This window comes from Ictalurus furcatus, chromosome 4 (genome assembly GCF_023375685.1).
Source record: "Ictalurus furcatus strain D&B chromosome 4, Billie_1.0, whole genome shotgun sequence".
NCBI lineage: Eukaryota > Metazoa > Chordata > Actinopteri > Siluriformes > Ictaluridae > Ictalurus > Ictalurus furcatus.
The window spans coordinates 10,224,304-10,247,888 of record NC_071258.1 but is presented as its reverse complement, the minus strand read 5'-3'; the positions used below and the strand labels follow the sequence as shown (position 1 = coordinate 10,247,888).

General features: G+C 38.7%; 1 protein-coding gene across 1 annotated transcript; it reads left to right on the top strand.

Moving 5' to 3' along the window:
* The first annotated feature begins 1,684 nt into the window (after positions 1 to 1,684).
* On the top strand, positions 1,685 to 14,993 carry tshz3a (teashirt zinc finger homeobox 3a). The gene is made up of 2 exons (XM_053622859.1): positions 1,685 to 1,995; positions 10,128 to 14,993. The coding sequence occupies exons 1-2, from the start codon at positions 1,956 to 1,958 to the stop codon at positions 13,121 to 13,123; spliced, it is 3,036 nt and encodes a 1,011-aa protein (XP_053478834.1). The 5' UTR covers positions 1,685 to 1,955; the 3' UTR covers positions 13,124 to 14,993.
* The last annotated feature ends 8,592 nt before the right edge of the window (positions 14,994 to 23,585 follow it).

Below are 23,585 nucleotides of genomic sequence, written 5' to 3'. Positions count from 1 at the left end.
AGGGCAGAAGGAGACCAAATGGAGTGTTCACATCACTAATGCACATGTAGCTCAAACACACCCTCCTGTGAACCCTGAGAAGGGTGGGCATCCTGCTGGCAGGTGTCCCTTCTTATTTCAGATACCAGGTGACAGGCATGAGCTTCAGAGGTGGTGGTGGTGGTGATGAGGGGGCAGGGAGGTCTCTGTAATAGTACTGTTGCAGAGGACTCTTTAGAATTTACATGACACTATGCAGCAACACTACAAAAAAGAGAGGTGTAAATTCAAAACGTGAGAATCATAATGCAGATCCAATTTATTAACTAGCAGAGTTTATCCATTATAATATACAGTTTCAGAAAAAAAATGGGCTCTTTGATTCATTCCTTTTGGGGAATTTTTTAGATTGACACAGTGGTGTACCAGGTATTGTTGCCACCTCACAGTTCCAGGGTCCTTGAGTCAATCTTGAGCTCGGGTCTGTGTAGTGTTTCACATTTTCTCCCGGTGTCCATGTGGGTTTCTTCCAAGTTCTCCTGACTCCCCCCACTGTCTGTAAACATGACTGTAGATGGATTGGCTATGCTAAAAATTTCCCCTAGATATGAATGAATGTGCAAACGGGTGTGTTTGTGCATGATGCCCTATGATGAACTGATATACCTTCCATGGTATATTCATTTATTTTTACAGTATTTGGCAGACACTTGACTTACATTTATCTAATTTACATAACTGAGCGGTTGACGTTAAGGGCCTTGCCCAAAGGCCCAGCAGTGGCAGCTTGGCAGGGCTGGGATTTGAACTCTGATCAGTTGGATTACTCTGATCAGTAATCCAACGTCTTAACCATTGAGCTACCACTGCCTGTATATTCCCACATTGCACCCAGATAGGTGGATAGACTTTAGAGGCATCATGACCCTGATCAGGATAAAGTGGATACTGAAGATGAATGAATGAATGAATGAATGAATGCACAAGATGATGTCAAAGCCTCTCCATGAGCAGATTTAAAGGAAACATAAATAACTATTTTTTTCACTGTATACTTATTTATATGGTCTGGCTAAAACTGCAGCAGCTATTCTCTTACCTTCTGGCAGAAAGCATATGACACAATGACCAGGCATTTTGTGGATATGTATGGGTATGTATTTGTGGAAAATATACATAATGGTGTTGGCATGTCTATGTGTATATTCATGCATTGTATGGAGCGAGTGGAAATCAGAAAACCATCGTTTCTCATCTCTTTGGAAAGTCAATATACATTACTTTTATAGTTTCAGTTGTATGATGTGATTACAAGTATTGTTATTGGCTTCGCTTATGTCGTAGAAATCAAAGAACCTCTCAGCTCCTGGCAGCAGTGTGAAAAATGATATAGGAGAAAACCAAAAACACTGTCCTTCTGCATCAAAAGAGCTGGCTTCACTTCTGAAACACTTCAGTATCACTTAATAACGAAAGGTTTTTGTGCAGAAGAAGAATAGCGAAAAAATAGAACTGACTCTCACTAAGCAACAGGAATCCCATTCATATCAGGAATCTCATGATGACAGATTCAGGTAAATAAAGGGAAGAAAACATCGGTATTGAATGCAATGAATGCTGAAGATAAAATGCCCTCGAGTTTTAGTCAAATCACCAGTGTACTAAAGGGATCATATCAAGCATGTTGTAGCAGAAACGTGGCGTGGGAGTGTCCGACAGCTGCTGGGGGAAATCTAGCTCGCGGACTTTTGAGTGACGTGATGAGCCCGGAGCGCGCTCTGAAGCGCGTGACTCCTTCCTGCTCGCTTATCGTTTCACCGGACGACAAGAAGAAAGAACAGCAGCTCAAAACCATTCCACCTGCTCCGTTTTTAACGTGGTGAACGTGCGTTAACGCTGTAGAGACAGTGCTAGCTTGTAGAGGGTTGAAATAAGTGGTGGAATTGGTGAGGACCGAGCACTCTGCCTTTACAAGTATGGCCAGGAGGAAGCAGCGAGCACCCAAGCGTGCGCCAGGTACTGTATATCGTCTGTTCTATTTACCTCAGGTTTCCTTTTTGTTTCCTGGTTGACAGAAAGGCATGTTTCCTCTTCGTTACACTCGTGCGGTGTGTTTTTTTAGTCTATTTAACTGGCTTTGCTTGTGGTTCCTTTCCCTTTAACGCTCAGTGTGTTTAGGCAAATCCATCCATTAAACCTGTAATGCCACAACAAAAGCAAGTCACCGATAAGGCTACATTCTTTCTTCAATTATAGCATTATAAAATTGTTATATAGTTAAAAAAAATATAGAGTGAGGCAAAAAACAATAATATTCAGTGACAATGAGAATGTAAATAAACAGATATCTTACCTCAGCTTAACACCATGAAGCTTTAAGTGACATTGTAAGAATAAATGTCAGCAAGTTTTAGTAGCTCAGGTTTATTTCGCACACCTGCTCTTCTCAGACTTTATTGAGCTGTTGTGCTGAACTTGTGCTTACAACTTCTGAACTCTCTACCACTCTGAAAGAGGAAAGAAATAGCATCATTCAAAGATGGACCGTCATAATTCAGATATAATAATTTCCAAAAGCAAGCAAAGATATTGTACCACTATGTCTAGAAAATGTACCTGGGTTTTACAGTAGTTTTCTTTTTAGAGCGAGCGCATGTGGGCATGGTTTGTCCCAAATGTCCCCACAAGTATAGGAATATTTGACCATTTTGACCTTGTGGGGACAATTAGCTATTTATTTTCCATAAACACTCTTTTCTATAAAACCTAAGTCTCCTTTCGGTTACTGAGGTGAAGGTTTGGGTTAAATTTAGTTGACATTAATAATTATGTCAGTGGAAGGTCCTTGCCAGCATAGTGAGACAATTTTGTGTGTGTGTGTGTGTGTGTGTGTGTGTGTAAGTGTGTGTTGGGGTTGGGGGGTTGAGGGAGTTTGGGTGCTTAATGGAGGGCTACGGCTTGCTCTGTTACTCTGGCCTGTCAGAACAGCTTTGTCTCATGTTGGATTTAATTGTTATCCCCGTGACAGCCTCATCCATCAAAGGCTTTAATGGTCAATCAGAGTGAGGCCATGTGAGTGCACTCATTCTTTTCCCATACACTTGCCTGGCCTTTTATTTCATCCCACTGTTTCACAGGGATCTGCACAATTTCATAGTATTAAACTAGTGGTGGAAATGGTTTTGTAAGTTTTGTTTTTGATTATTAAATTATTTTTTCATACCATTTTCCATTGTCCATTCAATACTAGTTTTGAAGGGCCAGCATAAAAACATTTCCAAAATGTGGCGTTGAATTTCAAAACATTTCTCATCAATGTGTCATTTAGTAGCTTTGCTCTTCTTCTTTGACTTTTCTCTCCCACTCCTCTATCATATTTCTCTCTCTCTCTCTCTCTCTCTCTCTCTCTCTCACACACACACACACACACACACACACACAGGCACAAAAAGTCATTTTGCCAGCTTCATTAGTGCACACCCAATTAGCTGTAAACTTGATGGATTGCTGACAGCTGTAATGATCGGAGATGACGAGCCGTGTGCCCTGTCACCAAGTCAAATTAGGTTTCTGGTGCTTTGATGTAATCAAGTAGATATTAGCTGCTACTGCTGGCCTTAACTATTGCTTTAACCTAATTTCAAGTTTCAGGTGAAAAATGAGCTTTGTTACATGTCTGGAATGCAGCTGCCCCAAACTCTTAAAATGAAACCTGATATCATTTTCATGCAAATATTTTTTTTCTTCCATATTTTGTATTCAATTTTGGCACCATACTTATTATGAAGTGTTTGCTCCAGACTTGGTGCTGTTTTACACTCTATCTGAAACTATCTGAAGGTTGATTAAAGGTTGATTAGTTCATTAGTGACAAGTTCTGATATTTAAAGAGCAGTCCCACCAAAACATGTCAAAACAAAAAAAAAAATGTTATCCAATTCCCAGAGCTTTGTGTGGAGGAAGACCAGTTGCCTGAGAAATGTGGAGGAGATTGTTCAGGCTAATGAGTGAGCCTGCTTGTGATGATGGAGATGATGAAAGGGAGGGACACTCTAAAGGCTGACAATTTTGTAGTACAAAAAAAAAGTTGCAAATATTTTGGCCCTGAGCCCTCATGCTGCTGGATTAATTTACACTACAGCTCAGCTTATGTATCCAAGGCAAGATTTAAAAGATCAGGCACTAATACTTATGTGAACTGTATGAGTGTGTCTACAATTGTACAGTATTTGTTACAAGTATACTACTGCATACTCTCTAACCACCTTTCCTTGTCACTGGAGTGGTACCTTCAAAGCTACATCTTATGCACCTTTAATGTGTATTTACCTTAAAAATCATCTGAGGCACATAAGTGAAACTTAACGATCACTCTTGTACCTTTAATTAGCTTTTAAAGTAATACTTTAAAGGTACATGCACCTTTCAAGGTAAAAGATCCTTGTTACCCCAGTTACAAGGAAAAGTACAGTTTATTACCCTTTTACTTGAGAATATAGTTTTATCCTTGTATATACTTGTTTGGTGTTTGTCTTTGAATAAATGTGCAGACAGAGGTGCTCTTAGACATAACATACATTTTCCACAATTGCAGTCCACAGTGTCGAGTGATATACTACATCTGTTCTTCATACTGCACTTGTAATGAACCTCCATAATGGTGTGGCTTACCACAATGATTGACATACGCCTTTTGAGCTTCATTACACAGGGTTGAGGCCTGTCGTGAAGGCCAAGAGCTATTGGAAAGTACAGGAGAGTTCTCCACCTTGGCTTCCTGTTTAATTCCCCGGCTTCAAAATATATGATAAATTGTGATTATTTAAGATATCCATTCCCATTGATTTCCTACTATGGAAATCCATCTAGCAGTGCATTCCAACATCTAACTCTGAAATCAAATCTGCAGCAAAGCTACACACTTGTTATTGTCTGAACATGTGAGTTTCATCTCTGTGGCAGCACTGCGAGATTGACGTCTCCTCCCTGGGACAACAATGGAGACATCAATCTTCTTTTTGGAGAACAGGAATGTGCCTCCTTTTTCCAGGGAGGTGCTTTTTCATCTAGGCTCCATTTTAGGAAAGTGACTCAATGTATCCCTTAGGGGTCCAGAAACCCAAACCCTGGTGGAGATCAGCACCACGCCAAACCGTCAATTACCCTCTCAACAGAGTTGTTAATCATGCCACCACTCTATTTTTTGACACTCTGACACTTGTCATCTATCACGCACACTTTCCAAAGACACAAGGTGGATAGGAAGAAAAGTACTGTGCCGATGGGACACCAAAAAGACATTTTGGAATCACGACAAAGAGAAAGGGGGCGGGCGGCATGGAGGTTGTTAAACAGGATATGAAATGGTGCCAAGTGGAGTCTAGGGTGAGAGTTGAGTGTTAAGAAAGTGAGAGCAGTTCTGAAAAATGAGATAGTCATGCTGCTGAGAGACTCGGGAGGCCTACAGAAGGAAGAGTGATCCTGAGTAATTGTAGATGTATTACATGTTGAAAGAATGAGAGAGCAAGTGTGTTCTAAATTTAAGTTAACGCACACTCATACATACACTCCAGTTGTTCAGATGAGGTTTTTAAGCCTAGGCTACGGAACATAATTAATTGTTATTTATTAATGTATGTACAGTGTGTGCATTTTCTCTTGTGTGTGTGTGTGTGTGTGTGTGTGTGTGTGAAGGTGCATACATGGTGCAATATGCATTTGTTTGTGCCTGTACATTTCAGCCTCAGCTCAGAGTGACATGCATCACTCAAGCTTGGCTGGCCTCAGTATGAACCCTACATGCTCTCCCACAGCTCAGTGATGGATGCTCCTCTAAGGAAAGAGATTAATGAGAGGTAGGAGGCTTGCAGGGTCATTCATCACAGTGAATATTATTTAGACGGGCCATGTAAGCCTGTAACCTGAGAGTTCAAGAGACAGAGACAGCCTTAGATGTGTGCTCTATGATGAATGGTGGTGCTTTCTATCTGTTTGTTATTAGACCCCAATTGGTTAGTGGTCTGTCACTGCAGGAGCCGTGTATATAACAATAAACTCTTAGATGGTATTTTATTCAAAATTGCTATGAGCTCATCAGGGAGTGTTATTTGGGGCCACTGCTTCATTTGAGACAAAGAGAAAGAGGCTGTTCTGTTTAATGGTAATATTACTACTCTACATGTCTCACCTTTTTCCTTCTAGAGAGGAATAATGATTGCAATCCATCTGGTAGAAGCCTTTGTTGCTACACCATCATCTAGCAGCTGCTGGCTTTGACTCATACAGAATCACTGCCAGTCACTCTTGGCAGCTGAGGCACATCAGACACACCACTGTCAAGGGGAACAGAGAATCAAAGGCATGTAGAGTGATATTTAGCGGGAGAGAGATATGTCCCCTGAAAGTGCATTTTGGGTCAGATAGAATTTCAATAGGGACTTAAAAAAAATAAATTGACTATTCATTTTCAAGCTAAAGAGTCCTCTACTGAGCTGAATAGATGTGGAAAGGAAGATTGTATGGCAACATTAATGAACATAACTGTTCACTTTATTAGGAACACATGTAATGTTCACATCAAATATCAGAACGAGGAAAAAATGTGATCTTAGTGACTTTGAACTTGGCATGATTGTTGGTCCTGGGGTGACAGGCAGGTTTTTCAGAAACTGCTAATCTCCTGGGGTTTTCATGCACAACCGTCCCTAGAGTTTACACAGAACAGTGCAAAAAAAAAAAACAACAACAAAAAATCCATCCAGTCAGCAGCAGTTCTGTGGGCAGAAACACTGTGTGGATGAGAGAAGTCAGAGGACAGTGGCCAGAATGGTTTGAGCTGACGTTACGGTAACTCAAACAAGCACTCTTTACAACCATTGGGAGCACAAAAGCATCTAAGAACACGTAACACTACAAACCTTGAGATGGATGGGTTGAGGCGGATGGGCTACAACAGCAGGCGGCCACACCATGTTCTTCTGAGGCTACAGTGGGCACAGTCAGCAAAACCATACAGTTGAAGATTGGCTGAGTAGATAATTGCATAAATGCATAAATGTACAGATGTTCATGTATATATATATAGGGACACAGGGTATACTAACTGGAAGTCTTTAATGTCTGCCTTTCACTCAACACTCAAGTGATAACACAAAAGATTGTTCTTACTGGTGTGATATTTTGCTTGGATAAATGCCTCTATTAGCATTGCCTGGAGGATAAACAATTTATCATTCCCAATCAAACATACTGAGCCTTTGAACTTGTCACATGAGCGCTATTGCAAAATGTTGTGTTATCTTTAGCAAATAAACCTGCATTTGGGTTTGTCTATCACTAGAATGAATCGACTGTCCAGTAGTTCATCGTTGTGTCTCATTAAAAAATCTTGTTTGAACTTTTTTTCTAAAGAGAAGCCAGATTTTTCAGCAGTATGAAGTCACTTGCATTATCTACATACTGTATAGTAGCACTGACTCTGACGCAGAAATACGCTATTGAATGCTGTGAGTTACAGCAAGGCTGATTAGTGCTTTACATGCTAATTTACCATAGTAATTCTTATTTGTGTTATTTATTTATTTATTTATTTATTTTTAGAGAATCAGCAACAGTAATTAGGCATACATGTGGATTTTTTATGTTTCATTTTACTGCTTTCACAAACGATGAACTGAAGCCAAGCACATAGAGCTAGACATAATAGTTTCATAAATCAAAAGAAGTATAAATCCTGGAAATGCCTCCCTCTGCCTTTTTTTTCTCCAGAGGCTGGTGCACACATCACATTTTATTAACTAAATAAATTATTGTGGTTGTCAGTCAAGTCTGAGGGAATAATTGGTTATGATAGTTGCCTCTCGAGATGGATTACAATTCAATCATTCTCAGGTTTTTTTTAAAACTGTAGAAAGGCCTTTGCATGGTTTTGTAGTTATGAACTTTTATCAACAGCATTTCATTTGTCTTTACTCATGCATAGAAAATGAAACTCATTCTCTTGGGTTTTTACTGTGTATTTTAGCAGAGTTTTTTTTATACAGAAAGAGTTTCAAAAACAGTGGCATTGACCAAAAAAAAGAGAGACCAATTCTGCTTTTTTTGAGCCCACTGTGTGTCACCATAATTGTCTCTGTGATATGAGCGGGCACGAAAATGATCATGTCATTGTATTTACACCTGGTTCATTCTCTTTACGAGCTGTTTCAGAATTCATGCCAAACCAGGCAGTTCAAATGACATCTTTTGATCAAGGCTGCCAGGAATGATCAGAGGAGATTGGCAGGTAATGGATACCTAGTGACAATCCAAATCTAAAGGGGAATAAGACTGGCCTGCACCTGCCAATTATCCTTTAAAGCTCCAATCCTACAAGCATCCTAGCTGACATCTAGTGAGAGGCTAAATGAGAGAAGCACAGTCTCCAAAGATTGTGTATTATCAGTTGAAATGAGAGCTATTTGTGCTTTCACACTGGCTGTCCAGTTAGATCTTGTGTATACAATCAAAGCCAAAAAAAAAAGTTCAGAGAGATTATCTGTGTGCCGTGGTGCATCGGAATTGGGTTTGAATTAGAAACAAAATATGACACAGGTCTAACACCTTCCATTAAAAACAATTTGACATGAACTTCACCCCAACAAGAATGAATGAAGGGGAACAGAGAAGGGCATATTTGGTGTGTCTTTCACAGAAATGATTGTTCCGCTTACAGCGTCAGAAAGACAATGACAGACTAGTAGGGGACAGGCTGTCATGAAAGGAAATAGTCACTTGTACTGTTGTTGGATGGGTGCAGCTGGAAGCAAGAGGGGCGACCATGTCCCATCGAATCTATCATATGAAGGTGGTCAGCCAGGCACCTTTCTCCCCACATATCACCTGTCTTAAGGTAAACAGTCATCAGAAAGGATTTAAAGTGACAGGTGGCTTATGCATTGCACTCTTTTGTCTTTCCTTGTAACCTCTCAATACAACTGTCCACCTTTTCCTTTTTTTTTCTCTTCTCATTTCTTCACCCGTGCACAGGTGTGTTATAATGTCAACATGGGGAGATGCAGACTGAGTAGTAGCAGCTGCCTACTTTTCACAAAATATATCATGTATATCACCACTCTTTTTATCTCCCTAAAAACAAATGGTTTACAGGAATGGACTATGACAAACAAAACATTTTTGTGTACAGTATGTGTAAACAAGGCCTTTGTTTAGACTTGCACTTTGGTACAGTTTGTAGATAATGATACAGCCTCTGTTGTAGTCTCGTATGATGACACATGAGTATGATATGTAGAAAAGTAACATTTTATTGAAGAGACCTCTAGGATTGTAGACTCCCAAGATATACTCTTATATACTCCCAAGATATACTTATCACAACATAGCTTGCCTTCTTCTTAGACTGGTAGACAGTCTTCTAAAAACACCCAATAACTCATCAGAAGTCACTAAATAGTTCAGCTAACAAATGACTGGAAAAATCATTTGGCTTCTATCAAGCAAAAATGAAATGAAACTTTATATCCTGGCAACTTTTACATCTGGCTAAGTAGTTGATAAATGTGAAATAAAATGGCCAAGAAGGCTTTTTTAGACTGGTTGAATTTCTCAAGACTTACAAGTGTGTAGTATTAGGTGTGTATGTGTGTAATATGAGGTGAGCTTATAAAACAGGTTGCAATTTGAAATATTTTCTTTCATTTTATTGGTACAGATAGTTGAGGCAGAAAAAAAAACACACAGTCGGTGCAGATACCCAGTGTTAAACAAGAGATACTGCTTAGACATTTTACATCCTGGACAGTTTCTTGAGGGCTTTGCCGTCTGATGAACCATGTAAATACCAATGATGATAAAATGTAAAAAAGTTCTAGTAGTTGTATAAGTAGGTGCGAGGGGTGATATGCTGCTTCAGGCCAACAGCAAGGTCATAAGCTCATAAGCTTGTCAGACACCTTGTGAAACATATCACATTACTTCTTTATTGTATATGTCCTCTAGTAATGATGAAAATATTTCAAATAAAAGATGACTGTGGGCCATTCATTTCTTCATAGGTTCTTATAGAAAGACTGCAAAAGTACTCTATATAATTTAGAAAGAAAATGTTTGCTTATGTTGACATGTCTGATGTTTTTCCCCCCTTTTAGCTTATGATTCAGAGGATGTTGAAGAACCTGCCAGGCAAAATGAGAACTTTGAAAAGGAAGACTCCACAACCAGAGAGAAACCCGTGGGTAACAGTGACTTTAGGAAGGACTATGTCTTCCAAAAATCAGAGGATGAACACTGCTCCATTGCTGCCGAGTTTTCAGAGACTGACAGTGAATTACACATTAATGAGTTAAATGAACCTATGTCAGATGTTGAAAGCAGCTCAATTAATATTAAAGACAAACCAATGAAAGACTGTCTTAATGAGGGATCTGAGAAATCAGTGTGTGGTTCAGATAGTCTGGAACAGATAAAAGCCATTTATAATGGTTTTCTCTCTAACTCCTTTTGGTCTTCAGAGAGTCTTAATCCTTCTCAGTCATGTACAGAGAAAAGATCTGAGACTTGCAGTAGCAGCAGCAGCAGCAGCCCTGGGGGTAATTGCTATGACTGGCACCAGTCTGCAGTTGCAAAAACCTTGCAGCAGGTTTCTGAAAAACAGCTTCACCCACAAAGGGAAAGCAATCTTTTTAGCACTGTTCAGCTCTACCGACAAAGTGCTAGGGTGTATGGGTCCATCTTTAGTGGTGCAAGCAAATTTCATTGCAAAAGCTGTAGTGCATCTTATGACACGCTGGTTGATCTAACAGTTCACATGAATGATACAGGCCACTACCAAGATGACAACCATGAGAAGACTGACAAAAGTGCCAAGAGCTGGTCCAAGCCACGCAAACGCTCTTTAATGGAACTGGAGGGTAAGGAGGATGCCCAGAAGGTACTACGCTGTATGTATTGTGGTCACTCTTTTGAATCCTTGCAAGACCTCAGTGTACACATGATCAAGACCAAACACTACCAAAAAGTGCCTCTGAAGGAACCTGGAACATCGATTGCTGCCGCTAAAGTTATCTCATCTTTCAGAAAGAAAGTACCGGTGGAATTAGATATAACTAAACTGAATACCACTGATCAGAAAGTGTCTTCTAAAGGGAGTCCAGTAAATATTAGTCTTCCCAAGGTTTCTGATGTTAACAAGGAGAGTCTCATGGACCGTAAGGGTGTGAGCAACACCATGCAGATTAAGTCACAGATTTTGAGGTGTATGGAGTGTGGACAATCATTTGAGTCTTTCCAGCAGTTAAGTGCCCACATTATGCTGACAGGTCACTTTGTTAAAGCCAGTCAGTCTCTCCAAAAAATGGACAAATGCATTTCTGAACAAATATCCTTGCCTGGGAAAATTAAGATGAAAAAGGAGAAGACGCCAATAGAGAAACAAAGTTCCTCCACTTCTTCACCAAATGGAACCACTGAATCACCACATACCACTATTCCTCTAAAGAAGTCAGAACTGGAAAGAAAGACCTTTCTAAAAGAAAAGCATGGTAAAGAACCAGGAAATGACAACAATGCAGAGGAGAGATACAGTATTTCTTCAAAATATGATTATCTTACTGAGGAGGACCTGCTGGAGAGTCCAAAAATGAACCTGGATATCCTCAAGTCCCTGGAGAACACTGTAACTACTGCCATTAACAAAGCACAGAAGGGCACTCCCAGCTGGGGCGGATATCAGAGCATTCATGCTGCTTATCAGTTGCAGAATAACACAAAGCCTTCTCTCTACAACTCCTCCATACAGCAACTGGTGCATGGTGTGGAAGTTCCATGTCTTGACAAAAGTGAAATCTTTCCCAGCCCTCAACACAGCGCTCCTTCACCCAAAGTAAAACTGCATGCGATGGAGGAACTGGTGAAGAATGTAACACAGAACATTGCTGAGGAAACAAGAAAGGACAAAGATGAACAGGTTTCCTTAGCAAGATACTTTATAACCTCCTCCACTACAAGTGCAGACAGGAAATCAGCATCCAATTCTCCCACAGTAGAGGGACATGAAACACTAAAGAACAAAGATAACGAGATTACTGGCTCAGAGAATAATGCAAGTGAGAGGGATTCAAAAAAATGTAATGAAAGCTTCACAACCTCTTTAGCTTTCTCTGACGACAGCGCAGTAATAACTGTTCACCCAGAGCCAAAACAACCATTTGTTAGTCCTTTAAATGCCCTTCAGTCAGTCATGAATCTCCATTTAGGTAAAGCGGCCAATCCTGTGAAGCCAGTTGAGGATCCTATGAGTATGCTTCTAAAGATGAGCAACAGCATGGCAGAGAGGGCTGCGGTGGCTTCATCTCCGATATCAACCTCAAAACCAGAACCATTACATCCAGATGTCTATCAGATTGACAAAGACCAACCAATAGATTTATCCAAAGGCAAAAGGAATCAGTGTTTAGTTACTGCTTCTCTCCCAGGGAAAGTGTTAAACTCTCTTCCTGCTATGACCAAGACTGATTTAACTGATACAATAAAGTGCACTCCAGTCAGCCCAGTACATGAGAGTGCCCTCTCAGACATATCAGACATGTTACGCAATTTGTCAGACACTCATGTCTTAAAGTCGCAGACTCCTTCCCATAAATCAGAGAGATCAGGTATCGAAGATTCTCACATGCCAAACACAGGAGATGATGCATCTATGGTGCACAAATGCAAGGGTAGGCAGTCACATTGGAATCCTCAACATTTGTTAATTCTGCAAGCCCAGTTCACATCATGCCTTAGGAAGACAGCTGATGGGAAGTATGTCATATCAGACTTGAGTCCTCAAGAAAGGATGGTCATCTCACAGGTTACAGGTCTTTCCATGACAACTATCAGCCACTGGCTAGCCAATGTAAAATACCAGCTGAGGCGCACAGGCAGGACCAAATTTCTGAAAAATGTTGACTCTGGTCACCCTGTTTTCTTCTGTAGTGAGTGTGCCACACAAATCCAAACGCGTTCAACATACATCTGTCACATTGAGTCACATCTCGGCTTTAAATTACAGGACTTGGCTAAGTTCTCTTGTAAAAATCCCAACAAGACAATTGCAAAGCATTCAAAGAACATGTTGGATAAAACTGTCCTGTCATTCCTCTGATCTGCTGCAGGTCCAGAGCGGCTGTACTGACTATAAACGCTGTGCTATTAGTCTTAAGATCAGCCGAATCATCGTTTATAAAAACTGACACAGAATCTGTGTAATTGTTGTACAGGATGTGTATTGTATGTTGATAAAAATACAAAAGGGTTTATGATCATAAAATGTATATTAACTCATAAATAAAATAAATATCTGGTAGGAATTATACCTCATAGGATTTGTTTATGATAATGAGCACACAGTTCCTAGTAGATTATGTACAAAATAGATATATACAGGATGTAGAGGGTTTTTTTTTTTTTTTTTGCTTCTGTATAATCAGCAATTGCTTTTCTTGATTCTGATGACATTATACAATTCAAGTAGGTGACAATTTGTACATTTGTACAGGGCTACTTTAATCATTTTCATAATTATTCATCATATTATTTATTTATTTATTTGCAATTGTTTTCCCTGTTGTCTAAATCTATTTGTGTTTGTTTCTGCATATAATATAATGTTTCGGCATTACTTTCATTGTTTGTACGGTGGTTTACTATTTTATACAACACACAGAGGCATTGCAATTTGATGACCAAAATAGTAACATATTTGAGGACTAAAATATTAACATAGGATATTTATTTACAATATACACTCACCATTCAGTTTATTAGGAACACCTTCACACCTGCTCATTTATGCGGTTATCCAATCAGCCATGTGGCAGCAGCACAATGCATAAAATCATGCAGTTACAGGTCAAGAACTTCAGTTAATGTTCACATCAAACATGCCAGATGGGCTGGTTTGAGTATATCAGAAACTGCTGATCCCGTGGGATTTTCACACACACACAGTCTCTAGAGAATACACTAAATGGTGCGAAAAACACAAAACAACCTCATGGTACCTGATGTGGTCTTCTGCTTTTGTAGCCCATCGACCTCAAGGCTTGATATGTTGTGCATTCTTTTTTCTGCTCATTATGGTAGTAAAGAGTGATTATTTGAGTTACTATAGACTTTGTGTCAGCTCAAACCAGTCCGGTCATTTTCCTCTGATCTCTCTCATCGACACTGTGTTTCAGCCTGCAGACCCTCCGCACACAGGATGTTTTTTGTTTATTGCACTATTCTGTGTAAACTCTAGAGACTGTTGTATGTAAAAATCCCAGAAAATCAGCAGTTTCTGAAATACTCAAACCAGCCCATCTGACACCAACAACCATGCCATGATCAAAGTCATAGAGATCGCTTCTGATGTTTAATCAGAACATTAACTGAAGCTTTTGACCCAGATCTGCATGGTTTTATTCATTATGCTGCTGCCACATGATTGGCTGATTAGCTAAGTGCATAAATGAGCAGGTGTACAGATGTTCCTTATTAAAGTGGAAGGCGAGTGTGTGATATATTGCTGACAAACTGTATGTATTGCAAACATTCCTGATTATTGTAAGCTTACTGGTCATAATTTACTTTATGGATGATGTGATTTCAGTAATATTCCTAAAGCAAACTATTCACTGTTATGTTTCTTAACAGCATCTATTTTTATAATGTAAAATGTAAAGACTGTGCATTTTAGTAAAGTAAAATTTTTATTTTGCCTTTTCTGGGGCCATTTCTGATCAAATGTATTTCACATATTACAAAAGACTTACTTTTCACCTTAACAATATTATTTAATGTAAAGGTATTTCCCTATGGTGCATTCTTCTCCAGATACTCTTTCTCTCTCGCAGTTTACATAAAAACATCCACTATGCAATCATTACCCTAGTGTTGGTCTAAAAGGCAGATTTGACTGTGGATTCATACCTGTATATCAAAGCAGTATTTAGAGCTAGACATTTTATATGTATGTCATCGTAGCAACAGCAATATCCATATTGTATACATATACATATATATACATATATAATGTGTATGTATGTGTGCGATATTGCTGTTGCTACAATGCTACAAATTCTTGGAATTGCAACACAGTAATAATTGCTTCAAATGTATTACTCTGTTGAAAATCAGAATGATATAATAATAATAATAATAATAATAATAATAATAATAATAATAATAATAATTATTATTATTATTATTATTATTATTATTATTATACAGCTTGACCAATTATGTCACTTAAATTGTGTACTCTTTTGCTTTTTTCTTGCTTTGTTCTAATCTCTGTGATAAAAATAGAGAGATAAAATGAGAGAGAAGTGCCCTCTGTCTACGTGTTTCTGTCACCACTTTGATGAATATCATCTAAATTGCTTCATATATTTGAGGGGTTTGGATGTCAATCTAATTTGAGAGTGCATGTTGACGACAGCTCCAGCTAATGAGAAGAAAGCTGGCTCTGACAGCGTGATGAGCTCCAAACTGTTTGAACAAGAATTCTTACAGAAATGCCTATTAAAAAGTTGGATGAAAAACAGCTTAATCAAAATATAATATAGAAAAAAATGTTCGGGAAACTGTATAATTTGTGCCGGTATTTCTGTCTTTTTTATCCACAACACGGTGTGATATTGTAGATAATAAGCACTTCTTGCATATGCTGATATGCACAGGTTTAAATTCCTGTCATTTAATGTATGGTTCAGTTAAATCTTTTTATGGACTAAATCCAATAAATGAATCATTTACCATTACCATTTCACTTCAGCTCCTCCACGACCATGCTCAGACTCTCCTTAGATGTCAGGTCTTATTGTGGGTTGAAATGACATGACAGTGTGTGACAGCTCTGGATGAGTCGTGGGACAGAGAGGAGGTGGCTGTACTGACTGCCCACAGAATCCACCCTGACTGAGTTACATGCCAACTCATCCTCAAAAAATATTCAAGCACATGTTTTGGAAAACTGCTTTTGGTGTTGCAAAAGGTCTTTTGTGAATACAATATTTTGACAGCTCAGGAAAATGGCACAAATAAAAAAGCAGATATTAAATATATAACCCCAGATCTGAAAAAGTTGGGACAGTATGGAAAATGCAAAAAAACAAACAAAAAGTCATTTGAAAAATCAATTCACCCTGTTCTATATTGAAAACACATTATTAACACATTAATTGATGTTTTACTTTGTGAATGTTATTTATTTTTGAAAATATACACGTTTCAAATCTGATGACTGCAACACACTCCAAAAAAGTTGGGACAGTCGACTGTTTACCACTGCGTAACATCATCTTTTCTTTTAATAACACTTATTAAGCATTTGGGCGCTGAAGACACCAGTTGGTTAACAAGTTAGCAAGTGGAATTTTCCCCTGTTCATCAATTATACATTTCTTCAGCTGCGCAACTGTACATAATGCGCTACACATTCTCAATCGGAGACAGGTCAGGATTGCAGGCAGGCCATGCTAGCACCCGCACTCTCTGCTTACGCAACCATGCGCTTGTAATCCTGGCAGAATGTGGTTTGGCATTGACCTGCTCTGGATGGCAGTATATGTTGCTCCAAAATGTGTACATATCTTTCTGCATTAATGGTTCTCTCACAGATGTGCAAGTTACCCATGCCATGGGCAGTGACACACCCCCATACCATCACAGATGCTGGCTTTTGGACCTGATGCTAATAACAAGCTTGGACAGTCCTGTTCCTCTTTGGCCTGGAGAAGACGACGGCTGTTTTGTCCAAAAACTATTTTAAATGTTCACTCGTCGGAGCACAAAACACAATTCCACTCTGCTACTGTCCATCTGAGATGACACAGAGCCCAGACACGTCGGTGGTGCTTCTGGACAGTGTTGATGTATGGCTTCTTCTTTGCATAGTAAAGCCTTAACTTGCATCTGTGGATGCAGCGGCGAATGGTGTTGATTGACAAAGATTTACCAAAGTAAACCTTTGTGAATGTTGGATTATCCGCTGACAAATCTGTTGGCAGATTGGCAAGCCTCGAACCATCCTTGCTCTTGAAGGACTAGACTTTTTTGGAAGCTCCTTATATACTATGATTAGACAATTGCCTCACCTGTTTCACATCACATTCTTATTTCAACTGTCACATCACTATTAGTCCTAAATTGCCCCTGTCCCAATTTCTTTGGAGCGTGCTACATGCATCAATTTCAAAATAAATGTTTATCTTCAAAAAACTATGCAGTTGATTAGTTAAAACATCAAATACCTTGTCTTTAAACGTTTTTTGTCAAAGTACATTTACAAATCACTCCTCTTTGTTTTTATTAGCAGTTTCCATACTCTCCCAACTTTTTCAGAATTGGGGTTATACACAAAAACAGAAGAAATGAGAATAGGGGCAAATTCGTTTTCACAGCACTGTAGTTACTATTGGGTTTGTACACTGGGTCATTTCCTTGAATAACTGCCTGGGACATTCTAGCATGAGATCTGACATTTGCTAAAGATGCTCCTTTCAGTGTATGAATCTATGTATCACTAAATTAATGCTTGCTGACAACACCAATTAATGTGAGCTACATGCTGCAATAACATGTCAAAAGCTGTGTAACAATCCATTAGCTCCTGCCTTCTGATCCATTACCTTAAGCAATATTCCCAACTTGGGAAAATGCTGAGTGTATGAAAAGCTTGCTTATAATATTAGTGTAACTATTTTCTCACATTCAGGGCATGCAGCAGCACAGCTTCAGGGCGTTTAATCCTGAGCTTGAGTTACTAGCTGTGTGGAATTTTGCATGTTTTTCCCATGTCCACTTGGGTTTCCTATGGGTACACAGGTACCCTACCCAAAAAACATGCTACAGTATGCATGATTATATCCTTGACCCCCTTTAAAAAAAAGGTGTGTGTATTAAGACACTGGTATCCCTTCCAAGGTGTATTCCCAGTGTTCCCATGGATGAATGACATTCACATTCACATTTTACTGTACATAATACCTGCCAAATTGGGCTGCAAATGAAATGAAACACATCATATAGCCCATCTTGTTATTAACTGTTTGCCTGAAATCAGTATAATGTCAACGTGTATTAGAAGAGAAAGTGCAACATTTCACTTTTAGGATGCAGGATGCCTAACTGAACTGAAGACTGAACTGGTCGACATGGCAGGGGCTTTTTGACATCGCAGAGCAGGAGGCTGATGTGACAAGACACCTACTCATGTTCTATCAGAGCTTGGCCAATGCGGCATCAGTCTCGTCACTGTCCTTCTCTCATCTCTGCCTCGCTGTCTCTCTACACAGGAGTCTTTCAAATGCGACGTGCCAGAAATGAGCTGAGCGCTTGCTTGTGACCTCCTGCGCTGTTTCCTCCATCCATAGATGGCAGGGGACACGATCTGGCATGACACTCCCAGTTGGAGCTGCCAAAGCGCCACGTTCCTGTCCCATTTATTCACACATTGTAAGAGATGACATCCAGCGTTTTGAAGATCAGGGAGAAGACGTGTGTCTGCCTGTCTGGATGAGCTGTTTGACTTGTCATTTCTTTGTGTGGAAAGCTGCTCACTCAACAGCAGTGGCAGCACTTAGCTGGATTAGAGATGCAGACACAGATGGTGAACACAATCAGACTCAGTAGGTAGCCTACAAGCACACAGATATGGCCATCATGTTGGATGGATGTGAGTCAAATTAAGAATAAGCACACTGTTGGACACTGATATCTTTTTGCTTTTGCTTAAAATATGTCTGTAAAACCTTATTTATTTCAACATACATTTACACCATTTTCCCACTTTTCAAATGTATTCAGCAATGACATGTTTCTGTTTCAAATGTTGTTTTTTCAGTTTTGCACTCTACTAATGTAGATAGCAAGCAAGGAAAAGCTTTTAAATCACAAACATTTTTGGCTACAAATATAGTAGAATAGGTCTGTATTAAAAATGTAGAAATTGAAAGTTATTCAAGGTTAAAACATATTGTTATGGCTTTATTTATGCAATATAAACTCACTCACTTTAATAGGAACAGCTGTTCCCCTGCTCATTCATGCAATTATCCAATTAGCCAATCATGTGGTAGCAGCTGCAGTGCATAAAATCATGCAGATACAGGTTAAGAGCACAAGTTATAGTTCACATCAAACATCAGAATGGAGAAAATGTGATCTCAGTGACTTAGACCATGAGATGGTTGTCGGTGCCAGTATTTCAGAAACAGCTGATCACCTGGGATTATCACACACAACAATCTCTAGAAGTTGTGAAGACCTATAAAACATCTAGTGAGCAGCAGTTATGCAGGAGGAAATATCTTGTTGATGAGAGAAGTCAGAAGACAGTGGCTAGACTGGTTAGAGCAGACATGAAAGCTATGGTCACTCAAGTAACCACTCTTTACAACCATAGTAAACAGAACACCTCTATCCTTGAGTGGGATGGGCTACAATAACAGAAGACCACATCAGGTTCTACTCCTGTGAGCCAAGAACAGGAATCTGAGGCTACAGTGGGTAAAGGCTCACCAAAATTGGACAGCGGAAGATTTTCCTATTAAAGTGGCCAGTTAATGTACAGTTAATTTTAAGTTCATATGAAATTTATTTTGCTATTTCATGACAAATACATTTAGTTTGAGATAAAAAACAAACAAACAAATAGATCAGTTTAAATTAATTATTTAGTTTAATTTTGTGTTGGTGGGTTTAATTTAATTAATTTAGTAATACTAATATGTTTATTGTAATAATAATAATAATAATAATAATAATAATAATAATAATAATAATTATTATTATTATTATTATTATTATTATTTATAAAATAGTGTTACAGCATCCAAAAATAAATGATCTTTCTTAGCAGCATGTTGCATGATATTGTATTTGACTTTTAAATTTGTCATCTGTTTTTATAAAGAAATTAGGTTGTTTCAAATGTTATGGAGAATTAGATAGAGTTCTTCTGCATAATTTCGCTCTCACTTACTTTAGTCTGTGCAGATATAATCTAACGCAGCCTCCATGATGTCTTTATCCGAAAAGTGCTCTTGATATGTTAAACTTTGATCATCAGAAGTTTGCTCAAGACTTCAAATAAGATCTGTAGGACAAAATTTATATTAAAAATGTAGGCTGAATGTGACCTTTGTATAGTACTGTATGTATGTAGCATAAACAATCTGTCATTCTGCTCGTCTCAGAATGTCCTATACATGCCTTCAATGTGTCAGGTCAGGGCTGAGGAATGACTGTGAGACGTGATAACATGTTGGCACGAGCCCTCAGAATACAGACATGTCAAAGAGGTGTGGAATATTGTCAAAGCTGTGAACATCAGGGTCTTGGCAGGGTGACTTGTTCTCTTAGATAAAAATGGCCCAGTAACGTCAGCAACTGTGAGACAGAATTGTCAACTGTGTCTGTCCTACCTGAAGTGGCTCAAAAGCAAGTATATTACTGATTCACAAAAAGACAATTGTATGTTGACGTATTGTTATTTTGACTGGTGACTTCTATCCCTTTCATTTAAATACATGCATACATATATTAGTTTTATTATTTTGTTATTATCTATTGCCATTATTATGCATGGAATAAAACAACAGAATATGATGTTAGAGGAAATTAATTGTCAGGGTGGTGTGAAGTGGCAAAGTGGAGTTACTGTTACCATTTAAAGTATAAAATTATTTTCTTATAACAGCACATTCAAAGTGTTTTATTCCTCTTATACTGAAGCAATGATGTGTCATTTCGAAGTCAAAATAACACATCATTCTTTTTATTTATTTAGAGTTTAGTTTAAGACTGCATGACAACTGACAACACTGGGACAGTGGTGGCTCAACGGTTAAAGCTCTGGGTTACAGAAGATTAGAGGTTCAAGCCCTAGCCCTGCCAAGCTGCTGCTGTTGGGCCCTTGAGCAAGGCCCTTAACCCTCTCTGTTCCAGGGGTGCCATATCATGGCTGACCCTTTGCTCTGACCCCAACTTCCTAACATCTGGGTTATGCAAAGAAAAGAATTTCTCTGTGCTGTAATGTATATGTGACAAGGCTTATGGCTATGGCTGGGCTTCTTCTCCTTCTTCTTCTTCTTTTCACAGCAGCTAGAACAGAACATTCATTCTTTTCTTCTTTCGTGAAATTAATAAGATGATACCAATAAACTGCAAACTGGATCTGTCCTGGAAAATTTCTTCAGGAAAAAAATTACAAAGCACTGACAAATTTGACTCCTTCAAAAATGCTACATAAATGTCACAGTCAACTTCATTACATTAACATTTACACAATTTTAAAAATCCTTTTTTATGTGGAGCATAGGCCATACAAGTTGTAACTATAGAAATGATATAGTTTATAGCTTATAGCTAGAACAACTATCCAAGTCCATCCATCCATCCATCTTCTATACCGCTTATCCTTCCTTCAGGGTCACGAGGAAACCTGGAGCCTATCCCAGGGAGCATCGGGCGCAAGGCGGGGTACACCCTGGACAGGGTGCCAATGCATCGCAGGGCACAACCACATACACATTCACACACACCCATTCATACACTACGGACACTTTAGACATGCCAATCAGCCTACCATGCATGTCTTTGGACTGGGGGAGGTCCGGAGTACCCGGAGGAAACCCCCGCAGCACGGGGAGAACGTGCAAACTCCGCACACACAGGGAAGCAGCGGGAATCAAACCCCAACCCTGGAGGTGTGAGGCGAACGTGCTAACCACTAAGCCACCGTGTGCCCCACTGTCCAAGTCACACTAAAATAAAATGAATCAACACAGTTTTACCAGTTAGAATTGAGCATTCAACAGCACTATGCTATAATGCGAGTCAGCCTTCCTTCACTTGTGTCATTGTATCCTTCTTACTCGACTGAGAGTCTTGTAGTGTTTCTGAGTATCAGCACTTGCTCAGTCCAGCCCTCATGCTTAACTGTGGCTCTGTCTGTTCTTCCTACATCTATCCTGCACTTGTTTTTGCTCAATTGGTGGAAACTTGCAGCAATTGTATCACTGTCAGCTCCTTTACTGGCTAGAGGTTTGGACAGTATTCTGCATCACTTGCAAATTGCTTTGGAGACTATCATCTGCCAAATGTAAATGTAAATCTAAATATAGGTTCAGTTTTGTAGAATCTTATTTAGTGTTGAAACTTTTTATGGAAATCTGATTTGAGAAAACTGTCACTGGGATTAACAATGACCACTTGAAAATCTGTACAGAATTAGCCAATTATGCTGTCACTTATGTTTGAAAAATAAATCCATGAAAGGCCTGACGATTGGTTTATGAGAATCAGGTGTGTTCGAGCATGGATAATTACAGTGAGCATAAGACGAAATGAAGTGTAATGAAGAAACACTGATCTGCTGAATATATTTTTTTGTCAGCGTGTCTATTTTTTTGCAATCAGCAAAGAGCATAAGGAAGGATACACTGTATTCATGGTGTATATTTGAGAGTATGATTATAAATTAATTTGAAAAATGAATCAATTCATGTATATAGTATACTGTATACTATTTGTAGGATTTTTGATCATGTTTAGAAAGTATATGTTCTTCCTTGACAAAAAGGTATGTTTAATTTTCTTTGTGCTGTATCCTCAAAACTCAGGAAGCTAATTTCCAGTTCGATGAAGTTTGCTGAGCACTTAATCTGTTTCTGAAATTTATTGGAATGATCTATGTATAAACTGTCATCTAGTTAGGATATTGTCAACTCCTCATCAAACTTCCCACACAGTCTGTCAGCTTCTGTATCTCTGTACTCTAAGATAGAAACATGTAATTTAATGATCTTTCTTAAGCGAGATGAAGTACAATTTTTCACTTTGAAGCCTTTAACTTTTGTCTTTTCCTTTTTTTTCTGAGAAATAGATGACAAATTTGACTCCTGCTAAAGATGTGCTTTAATAAAAAAATTTTTTTTTAAAAAAAGAGTGTACTTGACACACCACGAGATCCTTATTTATTCTTTCACATAAGGTTGTCTTAGACAGGCAAACACCAAGCTTATAATTTACTTTTACATTATAATCATGTTTACAAGATGACACTCCTAGAAAAGTGATACACCTCCTAGAAAACAGAACCCATATTCAAGGATAGCTAAGGGTTTCTGTTGGAACATTTTCTGATAGGAAACACATTGATCTTATTAAAGGAGATAGTGTGCAATGATCAATTGCATCACGTGAAAAGTATTGGAGGAAACAATATAATTTTTTTGTGCGTGGGATTTTTGTATGTGCTATTTGTTCCTAATAGCAGCAGTGTGTATAATTCTCTAAGACACTCGTGCAGGAGTAAATTGAAACTAAAGCATAATTGGGTGTCTAGCATAACGCCTAATAAAAGTAACAAGATATCAGAAACTACTAAAATAATATGAACAGGATATAAAACAGTGTATGTCCTGTTCATAAGGTATGTGTGCTGTTGGCTATTTAAATCTGAGGTGCAGCAAATATCTCACTTTAATATGAAACAGACTTTGCCACTGTAATATTTAGTCATTTTAGGAAATATACCATAGCACAAACTTCATTGAATTCCTCGTTATTAAACGATA

Excerpts from the sequence above, each read along its gene's own strand:
- tshz3a (XM_053622859.1), top strand. The coding sequence starts at position 1,956 with ATGGCCAGGAGGAAGCAGCGAGCACCCAAGCGTGCGCCAG. Across the intron at positions 1,996-10,127 it reads AGCACCCAAGCGTGCGCCAG|CTTATGATTCAGAGGATGTT; the intron begins GTACTGTATATC and ends CCCCCCTTTTAG.